The sequence below is a fragment of the Antedon mediterranea genome, chromosome 2 (genome assembly GCF_964355755.1).
Source record: "Antedon mediterranea chromosome 2, ecAntMedi1.1, whole genome shotgun sequence".
Lineage (NCBI taxonomy): Eukaryota > Metazoa > Echinodermata > Crinoidea > Comatulida > Antedonidae > Antedon > Antedon mediterranea.
The window spans coordinates 35,243,663-35,263,895 of record NC_092671.1 but is presented as its reverse complement, the minus strand read 5'-3'; the positions used below and the strand labels follow the sequence as shown (position 1 = coordinate 35,263,895).

The 20,233-nt window shown below is 32.1% G+C and overlaps 1 protein-coding gene across 2 annotated transcripts in view; it reads left to right on the top strand.

Annotated features, from left to right (window-relative positions):
* Positions 1–20,098, top strand: part of LOC140040879 (protein kinase C-binding protein NELL2a-like) — a 59,310-nt gene extending 39,212 nt beyond the window's left edge. For both annotated transcript variants that reach the window (XM_072087136.1, XM_072087135.1), the window contains 14 exons: positions 734–1,004; positions 2,546–2,701; positions 5,367–5,495; positions 5,638–5,731; positions 9,093–9,178; positions 9,865–9,970; positions 11,495–11,749; positions 12,359–12,478; positions 14,557–14,652; positions 15,103–15,243; positions 15,558–15,745; positions 16,254–16,424; positions 17,362–17,586; positions 18,157–20,098. In XM_072087136.1, coding sequence (XP_071943237.1) covers positions 734–1,004; positions 2,546–2,701; positions 5,367–5,495; positions 5,638–5,731; positions 9,093–9,178; positions 9,865–9,970; positions 11,495–11,749; positions 12,359–12,478; positions 14,557–14,652; positions 15,103–15,243; positions 15,558–15,745; positions 16,254–16,424; positions 17,362–17,586; positions 18,157–18,201 — 2,083 coding nt within the window. In that variant the 3' untranslated portion in view covers positions 18,202–20,098. The remainder of the gene's footprint in view (positions 1–733; positions 1,005–2,545; positions 2,702–5,366; positions 5,496–5,637; positions 5,732–9,092; positions 9,179–9,864; positions 9,971–11,494; positions 11,750–12,358; positions 12,479–14,556; positions 14,653–15,102; positions 15,244–15,557; positions 15,746–16,253; positions 16,425–17,361; positions 17,587–18,156) is intronic.
* The last annotated feature ends 135 nt before the right edge of the window (positions 20,099–20,233 follow it).

Below are 20,233 nucleotides of genomic sequence, written 5' to 3'. Positions count from 1 at the left end.
CATGTCGTTTTCAGCCGCTATGAATGTTTATGTCTTTTTCGCTTTATGTTTGTACGAGAATTAGAATTTCTATGCAATATAAATATTTATCTCTGATTATAAGCTCCAAGTTGAAACTTTTATCGATATTGAGGTGGTTGAAATGTTTATTTTAATAATAGATAATTAGGTTGCCCTGAGCAACTAGTCTTAGAAGATGAGGTTATAGGATTGTTGTGATGCGATGAGTTGATTCTTCTATTGTGTGAGTTGTATGTAGGGCCAAGAAATACCTAATAAAATGGATGAAATATTTAAAAATCTGTATGCAAATGGATAGATATTGCATGGAATGAGGGATGGAGCAATGGATAGGACCAGGGGTGAAGCAAGTGATGGGACCAGGGGTGGAGCAAGTGATGGGACCTGGGGTGGTGCAAGGAATGGGACCAGGGGTGGAGCAAGTGATGGGACCTGGGGTGGTGCAAGGAATGGGGCCAGGGGTGGAGCAAGTGATGGGACCTGGGATGGTGCAAGGAATGGGACCAGGGGTGGAGCAAGAAATGGAACCAGGGGTGGAGCAAAGAATGGGATCAAGGGTGGAGCAAGTGATGATTTTCGGTACTTGTACAAAAGTGTTAAACTTTATACAATGTGTTTGTTGTTATACATGCATTTGTTTTACTATAAATATACACATTTAATTGTTATATATTATTTATAATGTTGTAAATTTAAACTTTAATTTGTTTAGATTCTTGGAGGTCATGATAAGCACAAAAACAAATGAAGTAACGTTTTTCTACACACATCAGAACAAGATTTACAACGAAGGCTTCGACCAAGAGTTCGCAATCAACCAATGGCACAAGGTTGCAGTTAGCGTCAGCGGTTCTCACGTCACTCTGTACGTAAACTGTGTAAAGGTCGCGGAAAGACGCATTCTCATTCCAGATACAGATATACGTAATAAAAACCTGAACATCTGGCTGGGTCAAAGGGGACCGTCTAAACTACGATTTACCGTAAGTTGATAGATGTGTTTGTTTATTAGATAGTAAATCCCTTGATTATTACTGATTATTCGTAGTTGCATGAGAATTCTTTCTCTCAATTCTTTTTGTCTTGTCTGTATAGCTTTATGATGTAAATGTATACAAGATTAAAATTGAAACTTGCAATTTATATTGAAACAAATACTTTAACTAGAACAATCATATGTTAATTAATTGTTTGATAATGTACAAAAGACACATATTGGAAGAAATGCATTTTAATGATAAAATATTATTTATTCTATATGCTGATTAATTGCATTGTGAAAAGCAAGACTATTGCTTTACTCAAATTTGTATTGCATAATTTTCCACAAAATATAAAACACAGAACAAACTTGATGTCAATTTTTCCAGAGAAAATTATAAAAATGAAAGAACGAATATATTTTAGTTTTAGATGATAAAATATTATTTATTCTTTATGGTCATTAATTGCAATGCAAAAAGCAAGAATATTTCCACAAAACACAGAACAAACTTGATGTTAATTCTTCCAAAAAAAAATTATAAAAATGAAAGATTGAATATATTTTAGTTAGAAGGACCCTTATTGAAATAAGACACCATTGGGACCAAAACAAAGCGTCGCCTTAATAGTGATGTTGTGTGAATAGAGGTTTGGCCACAGTGTTTCATATGAAAGCGTCGCCTTAATAGACGTTTTCCTGAATAGGAAATGTTCTACAGAATTTGTTGAATGCAGATATAATAATAAAGAATAAAACAAGGGCGGATCTAGAGGGCTTGGGAGGCATTCATTTCCCCCTTTTTTTGACAGCTAAAATGAAATTATGAACTAATTTTTAATATATTTCTATATTTCACAGAATAATAATACTATATAAGTTAGTGATCCATCAGTATTTAAAAAATCCTGCATCTGCCCCCATTTTTATTTTAATTTTAAATGAAATACAATTTCATTAGAAATACACTGATTTTCAAAGTTACAATACTATAGGCCTATACATCAAATTTTATATTATTAACATTTATACAATTTAAAAATAAAAACACTGCAAAAATATAACTATACAGAATGCGCAAGTTAAAAGATATTCTGTATATTTCTACATATAAAGCTCTGTCTACACTATCAAACATGTGACAAAAAAATGTGATGTGCCCATATATGGGCATGATGATGTCAAATCTCTACCATATTTAAGCATATCACTACCATATTTGGGCACATCACACTTTTTTTGTCAAACTAGTTTGATAGTGTAGACAGAGCTTTACATTACTTTTCAAGGCTACTTGTAGACATTAGTTTGACCAGACGTACCTGTTGCTTGCGCTTAGCCCAAGGCCATTTGTTCCAAATAAATAAATGCTGTAATCTGTATACATTTTTAAAGATAATAGTTGATCGAATAGGAGATTAAATAAATGAATTATTAAATGAATTAAAGATTGGATTCCTGAACGAACGAATAAATATATAACATTTTAATCAAATTCACTATCTTTATTAAGTCTATCCGTTTTTTAATGTATGATTTTAGGGAATTGTGCAAGAAGTGAAACTTGTTGTTGCAAATCATGGATTTCTCCATCAATGTCCAGAGCTTGACCGTAATTGCCCGACCTGCGGCGAATACCTGTCGATGGTTGGCATGGTAACTGAATTGGAAGAAGTCGTGCAGAAGTTACAGCATCAGGTAGGCGTCTTAATTAAGATGTTCACATTGATTTTTTTTTACTTATGCTTAGACAATTATGGATAATGTCAGCTGGATGCAGATTTATTAAAACATATATTAAGATTTGATATGTAGCTATGTAGATAAAAAAACCTTATGTGGTTTAACTGTATGAAACTTGCCGTAGGTAGGTAAGGTCGATGGTTCGAATCTCATGACAGACATAAAACCAAAATATGGAACTTCCGTTGATTGTTTTGTTTTTGTTATCTTTTTCTTTTTGTCTAAATCTAATCAGTGCTTATATAAAATAATTTCTCCATTTCTTGGGGCTAACTATTATTATGTACAGTATATGACCAAGTATAATTCCAGGAGGCTATGTAAAGCTCTGTCTATACTATCAAACTAGTTTGACAAAAAAGTATGATGTGCCCAAATATGGTAGTGATGTGCCCAAATATATTAGTGATATGACATCATCATGTCCATATATGGGCCACATCACTTTTTTATCACATAAAGTTTGATAGTGTAGATAGAGCATTTGATTTTTCAAAATTTGGTTGTAGGATTGTACTCTTTGAAATAACAATGGAATTGTGTCCACATTTTTCTTAAATAGGGATGGGGGAATTAGGAGTCAGATTAATATTATAATGTAATTGCATCCTTTTCTTGTTTACCTGTTTATTCATGCAAATAGCCTTCTTCCTGGTATTGTTCACCTGTAATCACCTGTCTTGTCGGGCTCGTAAGTAGACCATACATTTCTGTATGGTACATGTCATGCCCTCCCAATTTCATCAAGTCATCACTGCATGGTTTTTTTTTTGTTTTTGTTTTTTTCATTCGTTTCCTTGATTTAAATTCTTCTGCAATACACTTTATCCCATAAAAGTAAATTTGTTGTATTTTCTTTCAATGAATTTATCAAGTTTATTTTTAAAGGCGTTTACTGTGGTGGTGTTAACGGCTTCCTCTGGTAGACTATTCCATAGGTTAACAATTCTGTAAGAAAAATTGTACTTGCGGATATCCAGTTTAGGTCGTCGCTTATATATGGTGTATCCATGTCTTCTTAGGTTTCTCTCGTATGTTTTCATAGGGAAGAAGTTACGCATTCCACTACCACTTAGGCCTGTCACCATTTTAAAAACTTGAATCATATCTCCTCGTAATCTTCTAAAGGCCAATGTTGGTAGATTTAGTCGTTTTAGGCGTTCTGTATAATCCAGGTCTTTTAATGATGGAATTGTTCAATTAACTTTTACTGACAATGACTTGTACAATATGGTATTGAGAATTTTGTTATTGTTATTTATTGCTAAAGCTCTGTCTACACTATCAAACTTTATGTGACCAACAAAAAAGTCATGTGCCCAAATATGGTATTGATATGCTTAAATATGGTAGTGATATGAGATCATTATATTTTTTTGTCACATCAAGTTTGATAGTGTAGACAGAGCTTTATTTGTTAATTTGTTATCTTTTATATTAAGTATAAGTCTTGATAGTTCATATTATCACAGAATTATCATTTATTTTGAATTGTTTTGTCTTTCTTTGTTTGATAACTGCAAAATATTGAGCATTATAATATAGTATCCTGTATAATACTAACAAGCTAGTGCACTCAAAGTCATTACAAATTACTCCCTGGAATTATTTCCATCTTCAATACAGATACAATTCTCCTATCATCAATTATCATCATCAATAGCTGATAGCTTTCAAACGAATTTGCGTGTTCTCGAGATCGCATAAAACCTCCAGAGAGTGAAACGGGCAAATGTTTCAGTGGTTGTAGAAGCAATTTAAGACGCACATCAAGTTTGGGAGTACAGTACTAGTTTGAAAATATGAAAGCGAATTGCATTCAACATGTACAACAGCTTAACATATGTTACTCCAGTTTATGAGTTTTTTTAAAGAGCAATATAACATGGCCTCCGTTTTTTATGCTTTACTAAAATTTAAGATGTGAACATACTTTTTTTTTATATAATTCCTTTAAACTATTTAAAAAACCATGTCATAGATTATAAAATATATTGCTTTAGCCAAAAGCCACTAAAAAAATGAATTAACATAGCATTACATAGCCTAATTCAACTCTCTTCCAAAAGAATAAAACGCCTCATAAAATAATGTATTCATTTAATAATAAATTATTTTATGGTATTACTACAATAGTAAGCTCTGTCTACACTATCAAATTGCATGTGACAAAAAAATGTGATGTTCCTATATATGGACATAATGATGTCAAAACACTGTCATATTTCGGAATATCACGAACATATTTGGGCACATCACACTTTTTTTGTCAAACTAGTTTGATAGTGTAGACAGAGCTTAAGGAAAAGAGATAGTTTTGTTCTTAAATTAAAAGTATTCTAAATATTTGACTTAATATTATATTCATATACATTTGGTTTATTTTCATGATTTTAAACCCAGTACAGTGGCAGGCACAATCTAATCAATAACATTATGATGATCTCTCTGTGTGACCCAAATTTTATAAGAATATGGCCCAAAAGCACATTCTGTCGTCACAACAAAATTTGTCTTTTGTTGCTAACAATTTTGAAATAGCCAAAACGTTTATTTGGTAATAATACTTTAATATTTCTTTTTTTTATTTATTGTATATTTTTTGTTTGTTTTTTTACAGTTGTCTGTTGCTGAGCGACGAATCTCTGCCCTTGAGACCTGCGGCTGTGTGCAGAGCTGTACGGTAAATGATATCACATACCAGCACGGTGAAACTTGGATTGATCGCTGCGATAATTGTACTTGTTCGGTAAGTTATCAATCTGCTCTCTCAGGCAGGGCAGAGTGGGATGAGGTTGTTAGATGAGTTTACTTCTAAATTAATTTCTATAGCTACCAATTGTTTTATTTGTTTTTATTGAATTTATAAATAATAACCATTACCATTTTAGGAAGGAAAAGTATCCTGTGGTCCGATGACTTGTCCAGCTCCAAACTGTAAAAACCCAGTAAAAGAGGAAGGTGAATGCTGTCCCGTATGTAAAGGTATTTGTAAACCGTTTTTTTTTAATACAAAAATTAGATTCTCTCTGCAATAGTAAATGTAGAAGACATACCTGGAGTAGGTTGTGTTGATGTATCATAGGTACCATACTGTAGGTGTCATGGTGGATTTAGATGGAAGGGTTCATCATTAACATGCTTGCCTTCCAATCCCAAGGTCCAGGGTTCAATCCTGACCTAGTGTCAGGGTTCAATCCTGACGTAGTTCCAGGGTTTAATCCTGACATATTTCTACAACTGTTTTCAACTCCACTCCCTAAGCATCAAATGAGATTTATAAGCACAATAAATTATATAGTAGTTTATCCATCATGTAATTGGTGAGTTACTTGCTGTTGGATGCTTATGAAATGAATGGGGAAAAAAGAAAGTGCACCTTGAGTAAAAACCAAGAAATGCACTGATTATGTTTAAATAACATAGTATATTACTTACTCCAAATAACGAGAAGAAATCCATATGATTCGATGTTTCGGTCGATAGTTATTTGATCATCATTATAATATTTAGTAGTGGCTTTATACTACTTATACTATACTTACTATGTTCATAATATTATCAAGGGTATCATACTATTGTTGCATAATTAGAATATGGGGGTCATTTTCCACATCCCCCCCCCCCCCTACTTCCCTCACTAGAAGAAACCTCCCCTTCTTTCACTAGAAGACACCTCCCCTTCTTTCACTAGAAGACACCTCCCCTTTCCTCACTAGAAGACACCTCCCCTTCTTTCACTAGAAGACACCTCCCCTTTCCTCACTAGAACACACCTCCCCTTCCCTCACTAGAAGACACCTCCCCTTCCCTCACTAGAAGACACCTCCCCTTCCCTCACTAGAAGACACCTCCCCTTCCCTCACTAGAAGACACCTCCCCTTCCCTCACTAGAAGACACCTTCCCAACCAAATAATGTATAATTAATTTTGATCAACTTTATGCACACATTGTGAACACACTTTATGGGACTCTTCATGGAACATAAATGTTGAAATAGTATCAATCAGTCAACTTCATTTCTGATATGAATGATGGCCTAAAAACATTTGTTTTGATGTAGAGACATTATTCTCAAGGCCGTCACAAAGCATGAGTTATGATGCAGGGGAATCACATACCCTATTTAGTAGCTGCATAATGCATTTGATGTGAGTTCTAATTGTCAGTATAGGCAACAGACAAAATTGAGAGTATGAGAAGATTACAGCTGATTTCCAAGTAATGTTAGATTTTCCAAGTAATGTTAGATATACTCTTATAATAACATCTCATATTTATATAAATATGTATATCATTTTTAATGCTATATTTTCTAGCCCAATGTTAATTTTCTAATAAAATACAACAATGTAACTTCCAACTTCATTCCAAATTCTATTTTATGAATTTTCACTCATACAGTAACGTTCCTACTTGAATACAATGCAAGAAGGACTGACCAATCATAAAGCAATGGACAATCCGAATTCTCACTTATGATTGGTCAACTAACTTGCTTTGCGCCTACATTGTGTTACATCCAAATGGGAACCCAGCTTTAGCAGTATTAAAGAATAATGGAACATAATTTTAAAAAAATGAATATATAATTTTTAATCATATAAATATATCGTCCTATTGCAATAACTTTTTTCGTCTTTAAACGGTTAAAAATGTGAAAAATAAGTACATAAAACGTACATTTAAGACAAGGAATGACCTGGTTTAATGTTTTTAAAGTAATATATATGTATTATTATACAAAACGTCACAAATTGTAGGGAAGGTGTCTTTAATCATAAATCACTGTCAAGTTACATTTTCAATTACACAAACAAATCAACTTGTGTAATATAGAACAATAGAATATCCTATCAAAGGGAAAGAAATCTGAAAAGAGCTTTTTGTCAGTTTCATTTATCAGTATCATTCGGAGATAGTAATGAGAGGCCGCAGCGGCATGTCATTAAACATGTATTAATGCTTGTTGTATCAATATCCAACTATCCTAATAAAAACATGATAAATACTTTGGTTTTTATTGACTACTATAAAGAAGCATACTGTTTCTTTAATAGTCATAGAGTAAAGACTAATGTGAAAACATTATATACCACGTATGTTGGGAAAACATTTTAGATGTGAAAACAGACGGCCATATCAAAAACATTTTAAAATGTTTTTTTTAAACATAATAAATGAATCCAAATAGTTATTGTAGTAAATATTACTAAATATTTATGTTACTAAAAAATCTAACAATATCATAAAATTGCAATAACAATAATAATCATATAGATTTATAGGTTTACTGTATATGTAAAAACAGGCAGCCTTATCAAAGACATTGTCCTAAAACATTTTAAAATGTTTTTTTCAAACATAATAAAAGATTCGAATAGTTATAGTAATAAATATTAATAAATATCTATGTTAATAAGAAGCTAACAATATCATAAAATAGCAATAAAAGTAATAATGGTACTGTATACTGTAGACATCATAGTATTGTATTTGGTTACTGCATTGCTACAGCCACCTAAAGTTTTCCATTCAGAAATGTGCTGTATTAAAAGTAATAACGGTATAGAATTTACAAGGATATTCCACAAATGATTGTCACAGTATTGTATTTTGTTTGCTGCGTTCCTACAGCCACCTAAAGTTTTCCATTCATAGATGTACTGAATTAATGAAGAAATCCATCTGCATGAGGACATTTTCTGACCAATTGTAAACATAGGTTTGCTAAACAAGCATTCTTGTTCCCAACAATCGTACATCCAAAGAAATACTGTCCAGTCAAGTCCCAATACCCTTAACACATTACTATATAATTGTCAGTTATAATTATAAAACCTGAGGTGAAAACAATTTTTCTTTCACTGCTCCAGTTCTAAGAATAGTTCACGCTACGGGATTAACATGCAGTAACCTATGGGAACGCATCACTGATGCAAATAATTACCATCAACCTGATAATTATTTTATTTATCAAACAGTACATGACTGAGGTTGACGTAGTAATGTCTATTATAAACCCTGGTCATCATGCCGTCTGATGCGCAATAGCTTAGTAAAGTCTGTTAATATAAGGGGAAAAAATTAGGACAATGTCAAAATACAGTACACACTAACTACATTTTGTTTAGTCTTTAAAGCACTGTCTACACTATCAAACTTTATGTGACAAAAATGTGATGTGCTCATATATGGACATGATGACGTCCCTACCATATTTGGGCATATCACTACCATATTTGGGCACACTTGTTTTTCAAACTAGTTTTGTAGTGTAAACAATAAAATAAATTACTATTAAATTATTACTGACATGGTCTTTAATGTTTTTTTCAAATGCAGACTATTGTATATATGGTGGAAGTCAGTATGATCACTTGGAAAGAATGGCTCGTAAAGGATCACGATGCATAGAAATGGAATGTTTGGTAAGGCATTTTTGTTTTCACTTTTAATTTACTTGTAGCGTGGTACATGAATATAATCATTTACTGGTAGAGTGGTACCTGGACATAATTCTTCTGTAGTAGCATGGGTGGTACGTGGGTATAATCCTTCTAGTAGCATGGTACCTGGAAATAATTCTTCTGTAGTAGCATGGGTGGTACGTGGATATAATCCTTCTAGTAGCATGGTACCTGGGTATAATTCTTCTATAGTAGCATGGTACCTTTTGAAAATACCTCTCTGGTAGCATGGTACCTGGATATAATACTTCTTTAGTAGCATGGTACCTGGGTATAATCCTTCTAGTAGCATGATACCTGGGTATAATCCTTCTAGTAGCATGATACCTGCGTATAATCCTTCTATAGTAGCATGGTACCTTTTGATAATACCTCTTTAGTAGCATGGTACCTTTTGATAATACTTCACTAGTAGCATGGTACCTGGGTATAATCCTTCTAGTTGCATGGTACCTGGGTATAATACTTCTCTAGTTGCATGGTACCTGGGTATAATACTTCTAGTAGCATGGTACCTAGATATAATATTTCTCTAGTAGCATGGTACCTGGATATAATTCTTCTTTTGGAGCATGCTTGGTAGCATGGAAACTAATTATTTTATTTCTCGGTAACACACATAAACAAATCTGACATTCACTCTATAGGATGGTAGCATGGTGACAGCTGCAACCAAAACACCCTGTCCGCAAGTGTCGTGTGATGAAGGGGATGTTATCTACAGAGACTCCGACTGTTGTACATATTGTCGAGGTATTGTTATTTTCTAACCATTTTTATGTACAACTTTTAGTTACTTCTAAATAATCATTATATTTCAAGAGTTCCCTTTACATTTTGATGTATTTTTTTATTTATGTATAATTTTATACCGCCTTCTATAGCTTTTATAGTGAAATATATATTTTATTTTTTAAAGTATGGATGTCTGTATTTCAAATTCAAATAATCTTTATTGCAATCTGATCAAACAGAGATTGAATTTTACATAGTATAAGATGAACATAAAAGTACATTAGATAAATATAAAATTGAATGACAAAGATAACATCTAAATAAATATGAGAAATAACAATATTAAAGCATAAAAGTAGAAAGAGATCCGGTACATATATTAAGTAAGATAAAAATTCAAATAAATTGGTTGGGTTTAAATTGTAATAATATCATCCCTTGGTGACTTAGATTTTATGTTTGTAATGGCTATGCAAATATGAGAAATGGGTGTGATGTTCCCACATACAATATGCATAATACGTAAGGGGGCATATGAGGTGTTGGGCCCCTAGGGAGTATATGTGTACATAAGGTTTATCTGTATAATGTACAGATAGATTGATTGATGGATTGTTTAGTTGAATGCATGCTTGATTATTCATTAGGAGTTTGCACAAATTTGAAGATTGTAATTCAAAGATGCACTGACTCACATTAAATCCCAAAAAATAACGATTATTACTTTGTAGAAATTCATAAGTTTTAATAAAAACCATGTTATATGGAATAAAAACCAGATAAAAACGATAAACTCACCTCAATTATAAAACTTTATAAATTACAGGCTAGTCATTCAAACAAAACCAAAGGTTTGTTTAACTGCTTAGTCTAAGTAAAGTGTTGAGTGACTTCCGATTTCTGAATAAAAAAGCTGAAAAACAACACAAAATATAAATTCAATCAACATTGTATTGTATTATACTATACTATAGGCCTTTATATCTGTCAACATCAAAGACCATGTGGACCTAAAGTAATACAAGTAGTGAATTTATTCACCATCTACTTATTTTTTGTTTAATTCTCATATAAATAAATTTTTCCCTCATTTCCGTCCATGCTAGACACTGTTGCTAACAATTTATGAAACATCTACTTAGTCCTACTCTGTAACAGTACAGGTCAAAATTTAGTATATTTTTTATTTTTAATCAACTGGTTAGTTTTATGTCATCAGTTTGGCATTTTAGACATGCTGATTTATATGAGAGATTTGCTAATTTTTTAAATATGTCCATATAGGTGTAAAACAATCAAATATGAATAAATATTACTGAGCAACAGCTATATGCTCAAATGATAAGATTTGCTAATTTGAATATTATTTGAATAAATATGTCCATACAGGTGTAAATAATCAAATATGTAAATTTGTTGTAGGTCATGATTACTACGCAACAGCTACATGCTCAAATGATAAGATTTGTGACTAATTTGAATATTATTTGAACGAATGTGCATACAGGTGTACATAATCATATATGTAAATTTGTTGTGTAGGTCATGATTATTGCGCAACAGCTACATGTTCAAATGATAAGGTTTGTCACAACATGGACTTTGGACATGAATGCATCTGTCAAGATGGATTTAAAGAAAAAGATGGTGAATGTATGGAGATTGATGAATGCAAGACAGTAGGAGGAGAATACGGCAACCATTGCCATGATGGTACCACTTGTGCCAATACCGTAGGCTCGTACGTTTGCCAGTGCTTACCAGGATTTGAAAGAGAAGATTTGTTTAGTTGCTCAGGTAGGTGTTGTTAGTTTGCATACAGGTGTTAAGATTGTAATCATAAAAAATCTCACATTACATTTAATTTGACAAAAATAATTAAAAGATAATGTGACAGTTTTTTTTTTTCAATAAATAATAAAATAAAATAAGAATTTGTTATGGACTTGATACAATTAGAGATGTATTGTCCCCAAAAACATGAAAAACAAGGATTATTAAATCAGATTTTGAATAGGCCATTTTGCAGTTTTATTAAATCACTTTTCACTTTTAAATTTAACTCATTGTCTGGCAGCCAATTTGACTATGTTTTGCTTTAATTAACAGTTTTTTTTTAAAATCCAATTTTTGGTCAAAGTGAAAAACTATTATGGAACATTAAAATGGCCTATTCAACAGCAAAAATTAATTAATATATATGCCTTTTTCCTAATAACATATCTGTGTATTGTATAAAGATTACTAAATGATTCAAATTTCCAGTTTTGATCATCATTAAGGTCTTCTGGGAGTTCGTAATTTTAGAGCTTCCATTTTGTCAACTATCTTCTATCGCTATCAGTATCTTCTGTGACCTGTGTCTCTCTCCCAACAAACATTAATTTGTCAATGTTTGTATTTCAGAGATAAATGAATGTAAGATAGATACCACATGTGGTAGAAACAGCAAGTGCACTAACACCGTAGGTAGCTACACATGTGAATGCAAAAACGGATACGAAGGAGATGGCATCATCTGCTTACGTAAGTAACACTCCTTCTTGGAGACATCCCTCCTTCCTTGGAGACACCCCTGTTTCCTTGGAGACACCCCTCCTTCCTTGGAGACACCCCTTCTTGGAGACATCCCTCCTTGGAGACATCCCCTTCTTGGAGACATCCCCTTCTTTGAGACACGCCTCCTTGGAGACACCCCTCCTTGGAGACACCTCTCCTGGGAGACACCCCTCCTAGGAGACACCCCTCCTTGGAGACACCCTTCCTTGGAGACACCCCTCCTTGGAGACACCCCTCATTGGAGTCACCGCTCCTGGGAGACACCCCTCATTGGAGTCACCCCTCCTTGGAGACACCCACTTTTTTAAGAGAACACTTTACTGTGAATCAAATGAGGGAAAATATATGTTTTAAAAATTCAGTCAACCTTTTTTCAGGAAACACCTCTATTGAGGCAACACGTGTTTTTCAGTCCTGAAAGTGTCCCCCTAAAAGGGGTTCTACTGTGTAAACAAATATTATTGATATTGTATTTTCCATGTTTATATGGAATGTAGTATAAGTTATGTTTTCACAACAAATTTTCAACTTTAATTTAAAGTTAGAAAGTAAAGAAGTTGGTCCTTTTGAAAACATATACCATTGCCAAAATGTGATTTCTACTCTGAAAACAAATTGTGTGTAATATTGGTCATCATTGTACTAGTATTGGTGGCAGCAGACACAATAGTACATAATTCTAAATGTAGGTCGTGCATGTCTGAATCGCGACTTCAGGATTCCAACAGTTGTGTAATCCCTGTTAGGAGCAGATGGAATAACACAGATCAGAAGCTTGCCTAAGATTACCGATATCTTGATTTGCCACTTAAGTGTGATGTATGGATTTAAATACGCTTTAGGAACAGTATTATTACAAATAAGGATCATAGCAATTAATATGTGGTTTGAAAAGGATTGCATACTACTAGGCTAACACTAGTAGAACCTCTCCCATGGGACACCCCTATTCATGAGATACATGGAGTGAAGGTAACATACCCACAATGGGAAATAAATTATGAATCAAATATTTAAATACATAAACAAATCATAATATACTCCAAACAATATGCACACCACCATAATGATATTCATAGATTGGATAGTGAAGGCAGCTCATAAAATAATTAAGGATGTTGATCATCCCCTTAGCAAATACTTTATTATCAAACGCAATGGTAGAATACATGTTCCAATAACTAAGACAAACAGATCAAGATATGCCTTTGTTGCAAATGCTATTCCACCATCGATAAAATGTTATGTAATACAAGACTATGTTAACAATGAAACTTTTAAAACGTAAATTTTTTCAATTTATAAATGTTTTTATATTTTTAATATTTGTAAACGTTTTTAACATTTTTAGCCTATTTGAAATTTTAGCAATTTATAAATTGTAAAGGTTTTATGAACATTCTAATGGTTCGATCCTTTTAAAGCTGTTTTTAATTCTTTTTAAGCTGTTTTTAATCCTTTTAAAGCTGTTTTTAATCCTTTTAAAGCTGTTTTTAATCCTTTTAAAGCTGTTTTTAATCCTTTTAAAGCTGTTTTAAACTATTTTAATCTCCTGAATCCTATTCAATTTTAATACCTAGTCATTTTTACACCGTGTATCATAACTTATATTTTTTGTGCAATTATGTGTGTGTACATAATATATTATATTGTATATCTATTTATTTTTGTACTATAATTGTCAATCTTCAAGAAGAATTTCTGTTGTTATTTTATGATGTTGATGGACAAATAAAGCATTTCAGTATTCAGTATTCAATATTTTAATATTTTCACCATCACATTTTGTTCCTATAAATATTATTTTAATCTTGACATTTTATGATTTAAATAATTAAAAAAAATGGAGGTGTCAGTACAATAACATCTGTCTATAGTAAACTAGTTTGACAAAACAAGTGTGATATGGTAGTGATATGACCTCATCATGTCCATATATGGGCACATTACATTTGTTGTCACATAAAGTTTGATAGTGTACACAGAGCTTTAGATCATCCAATTACTGTAGTCAGTCACTCTAATAAAGGATGATCTCATTTCAGCTGTGTGCTCTCCAAGTTGTTTAAACGGCGGTAGATGTAATTCACCTGGTGTATGTACTTGTCCTGATGGCTACACTGGCGATCAATGCCAGACAGGTATGTGTTCAGCTATTATTAGAAAAACAATAGCAGTAGAATAAGAAAATAACATTCATTTACTCTGAAATATTATTAAATTCAGTATATTTTGCAGTTTGAATAACATTTTTAACTTTTGTAAAAAAAAAAACAAAACAAATAATTATTTCACTTATAAAAATACAAAAGAAATGTTTAATTTTAACCAAAAACCATGTCTGAGAAACAGTATTTTTGGTTTAAATTTTGGTGAATAACTATTATGACATTAAAATGCCATATTAAAAAAATGTATTTTTAGGGGGAAAATATAATTTATATTATTTAATCAATATATCCAAACCTAACTCTTCTTATTTATCATCTTTTGTTATTATAATTATATGTCCACTCTCATTAACTCTAAATAGTTGTTGGAAAAGCCTATATGAATTGCTAATTTAATCAAACGTATGTTATTTTCTTCAGACATTGATGAATGCCAAGGAAACCATGGCTGTAGAACTAGCAAGTCTTTTTGTGTCAACCTGCCTGGAAGCTACTATTGTCATTGCAAACAGGGCTACACCAGTCCATCGACAGACAACAACAAGGGGAAACAATGTGAAGGTCAGGGGTCAAAACTGTTTTTTGGGGTTTTTTTAAAATATTGTTTTCATTTTTTTCCAATCACATCCAGTATCAAGTAAGGTCCTGTTTCTGCTGCATAAAAACGGTGTGATTAAATTTTTTTGGAGCGGAAACAAGACAAATTTATGGTAACCGGTTAAAAGGCAGCTCAAAATAACCAGTTAAAAACCCATTCAATTCAGTGTTATTTGTCACCAAAAGGAATCCATTGAAAATGAGTTTGTCCATTTATACTACAGGATATTTTTATTAAAATAAACCGCAAATATGAACTTTGATCTCTCCATTTAAAGATATTAACGAATGCAAGGATAACGTACACTCATGCCCATCTGACACGACCTGTGACAATGAACAAGGGAGCTATTCATGCCAGTGCGCCACCTCAGATTCGTGCAGCCGCAAATGTCACTACGGAGGTCAACAGTTCAAAGATCAAGCCAGTTGGACTCCAGACGCATGTCACTCCTGTCTTTGCGATGTAAGTAATTTGTTTATACAGTCCATCACCATAAAATTAGTGACGTCAGTGATGTCTAAGTTCTGTCTACACTATCAAACTTTATGTGACAAAAAAATGGGCTGTGCCCATATATGGACATGATGATGTCACTACCATATGTGTAGACAGCGCTTTAAATACCTACAATTTCCAACTTGTTTAAGCTATCATTACACATGCAATATAATACACTGTAACTTGTTTATAGAAATTATTGAACATTTAACAAGGAATAATTCTTCTTTAAAGATAAATTGATAAAGTATACAAATATTCATATTTTTAGAAAGTATGATGAAAGAAAAACAATTATTTTTAATTTTTTGCTACAATTATTTATTTTTTTTTCTTCAAATTTTATTTATTTCCTGTATTTCATTTCAACAATATAAATTACATTACTCGGTTATATATATATATATATATATATATATTATATTTTTCAGTATTTTCACTGTAATACATTTTTAATTGTCTCTTTCTTTAGAACGGTGTAACCAGTTGTTCCAAGATCATATGTGATTGTAGTAGCAATAAAGTGGACCTCAATTGCTGTCCAGAGTGTGCCGCCAACGGCAGATGTCTCCACCAGGAGCTTGGAATAATCTATGAACATGACGATACCTGGCAGTATGCCTGCCAGAAGTGCAGATGTTCGGTAAGTGTACTCACAGAGTATCTAATATATCTCTATACCATTATGTCCACATAGGCAAACTCACATATCTATCACATGTGATACATATGTGATGCTGTATCACAGAATTTGCCTATGATACTGTACAAATTATAGATGCAGTACCTATAATCAGCTAGCTTCAGTATGGGAAATTTCTCTTAGATATAACATAATTATTTTTCATCCATTCTATTAGTGTCATGACAGTTTCCCGTTGTCAAATGTAACTGAAAATAAATAAATACAATTTAGAAATAGTCATACATAATAATAATAGAATTATAAAATGTGTAAAAATTAATTTGCTTGTGTGGGTATGACATTCAGTATTTATACTTTATTGTTGAATATCAGATATAATTAACCTTTTCATCTTCTCTGAGGCAAATATTTCTTTAATTAAATTCATCTTAAAAACATCTTTTCATTTCCCTTGACAAGTATGACATTAACATGCATGGTGCAATTTTTTTTTTAATATTAAAAAACTACTTTTATTTTACGTCCATATCTACAAAGTATTTATGAGTTTATGGGGGAATATTTTTTTCAATGTTTAGTGTTTTACGTAATATGAAAGAGATAAAATACACATTTCGATCAATTTTATCCTTTTTAAATTCTCGATATGTGTTTCATTTCTTTATTTTTAGTTACCTAATGCCCTACTACTGTTTTAGTTTATCTGAAACAGTGGTTCTTCTTGTTAGGTCCAATTTATACAGATCAAGCGCTAATGGTAAGTGGAAAACGGCCTATCTTGTCCCACTTAGAATCTGTATCTATCCTGAGCGGAAAAACTGCCCATCCACATCCGTATTTTGTGTAAATGGTCTTAAGAAATAACATAGATTCTATATTTTTTTGCCATTACCGCTTGTCTGTGTTTCATAAAGTTTAAATTTCTAATTTACAGAACAGCACAATAACATGCTCTGCTAAGAGTTGCCCACGTATAAACTGCGAGAATACATACACACCGTTCGGACAATGCTGCCCTCAATGTCAAGAACATGATGAGTGTTCGTCTTTGAGTAGCAAGACCGATGGCACGGCCAGCTGCCAACAAGGAGTTGAGACTTTTGAACACAAAGAACGCTGGTTTATGGATAATGATCGCTGCTCAGAGTGTGTCTGCCTGGTTAGTGTGTGTCTTCTTTTATTTTTGTGTTTTTTAAAGATGTATTGACCCCATTGACCCCAGAGTGGTGATATTAAGCCGAGGCTAGAGGGTGCACTGTGTGCCAATGAAGGTGGATCTTATGGATAAGTTCTCTACAAGATGGCCGCCGGGCTTGATCTACAATTTTTAAACAGATTAATAATTATTGATACTATTTTGTGAAGAAACATATAAAAAAATACAAGACAAATATTTAGTTTAAATTTATATATATTTTTTAGATTAGAACTATATCGAGAATGGCAAAAGAAACAATACTTTATATGAACAAATTCTTAAAATTTGTATACAATTATCGTTTTAGAATATGTGCGCAATGATCACACTCTCTCGCCTCTCAGCTCCCCGGTGCCCCAAAGAATTAATGTGCATCTTAGTGATATTGGCGTGTTTGAGGTCTCTGGTTTATTTCAGCCACATTGGAGAGAAGCTCTCCATAGATGGACACGTTTTGCGATTTAAATGCTATATAAAACATGAAACATCAAACTTTGAATTTAAATTAACAAGTTTAATTTTTTTTTTTAGGATGGAAACGTGTGCTGTATGTACAGTAGTGCATGTGCTCCATAAGAAAAATACAGAGAATGATGAGGCAAGGGTCAACAATGATGGAGAAGTTGCAGCCGGCTGTATACGTCATTCAGATCGAAGGATCCTATATTTTTTAGTATCCTCAGGAAAAGAAATTACTAATGAAATGTATTTTTCCCTAATGTAAATCAAATAGATAAATATGTACATTTATAATACCAGTTTTGTTCTTTCAAAATGATATTTGGTGTGAATTTTAAAAGATTTGTTTTAAGGTAATATGATTATTATTGTATCTCATGTTTCTTTACCATGTATGTTAAATGTTAAAATAAGTATTTTGTAATTATGTAATTCTAGCAGAGAACCATGTAGTCCAGTTTTGATAATAAAAGATAATAAATGATGCATTGATAAGAAGCATTAGAGCATTAAAATCATCTACAAATGATAGTAAACATTATACGACAGTGCCAAATTCCAAAATTGATAGTTACGAAAGTGATAAAAAGACCAATTGCTTTTCTACAATTAATTCGGTATTGCATACAAATTCTATGAAACGTTTACTAAACCTAACTTTCCATTTAAATTAATAGAAATATGTGTAACAACATGTAACTCACATTTTGTCCACATTTAACTTAATATAAACACATCAGGATATATATATATATATATATGCGACATTTATATAGCACTATTTCGTAAAGATTAGAGCAGTTTGAGTGTTGGTTAATTATTAAAAATTATCTTGAATCTGAACAGGAAATAGGCTAACCAAAGACAACCAGTTAATGACAATAAAATAAAAAACAACGAAGATTATTCAAACACCACCGCACTGTTCCCCTGCAATTTAAGGTCTGCATGGACAGTATTCACAAGTGCCATAGTAAGATGTATCATAGAATATTGTCATATTGTACAGTGGATTATTTACTGACAATCAGGTGGATTGGTTTGGCTTGTAACCTTTTTGCTTAATATTTTTTGTCTCCGTATTGGAATAAAAATATTCCGGTAGGACTATCAAAAGAATGAAAGGTTTTCTTTATCATTGGAAATACTTTCGTTCCTGTTTTAAGAGCATTTATTATTTTCTACCAGTTCTTTTTAAGTCCATGTAGTCATAATCAGAGCTTTTAAACATTTTTTCTATATTAAATAATAATTAAATATTTACGTAGATCAAATGTACAGATATATATAAATAGAATAATACACTGAGTGACAATTTTCGTGCGTTTGTCATGTTAAGTGTATTTATATGAAAATACCATAAGTCATATGTTTGAACTCGTGAGAAAAGTCTTAGAAAAGTTTAACAAATTAAGTATTGTTTACTCTAAGACCCGAATTAGACAAAGGAATGTGCTGCTAAAACTGGCGTGAAAAAAAACTTGTGGAAAAAAATTTTGTGTAGAAAGGTTTAATAAACAATATTATAACACACCTAAATATATTCTTGTCATTTGATTAGTCAAATGTGGATCTTGTGGCATTTGATTAAAAATACTATTTCATCTTTAAAAAAAAAAGTGGAATCGTTGGTTTAAACAACAGAATTAGCCTGGCAATTGTTTATATCGCTGACCTACGTCCAGGCTAGAGGTGGAAATAATTATTTTAATTACTGCTGGTTACTATGATTTTGCCATTTTTGAAAAAAATCCAGGGATTTTTTGAAATTCAATTATTATGCAATAATATTGCTATATATGGTTATATACTGCATTATCATCTTGTAGTGCCATAGAAACCAGTTATGCGAAAAATAAAAGGTTCGAAATTTGGTTATTTTGTAAAAAATCCCTGTACTATAGTGCAGGGATTTTTGGCCTGTATATGCGCATACCATCATCTTTTAGAGTGTTTGTAACCAGTTTTGTTGAAAAAGAAAAGGGTTGAAATTTGAAATTGAAAATTAAAAAAAAATTCCTGTACTATTCAATATTGCTATATATATATATATATATATATAAGGATCAAAATTTGGCCATTTTTGGAAAAAATTTTTCAAAATGACCAAAACATCGACTTTTTAAACATCAGTTATCATGCGATAATA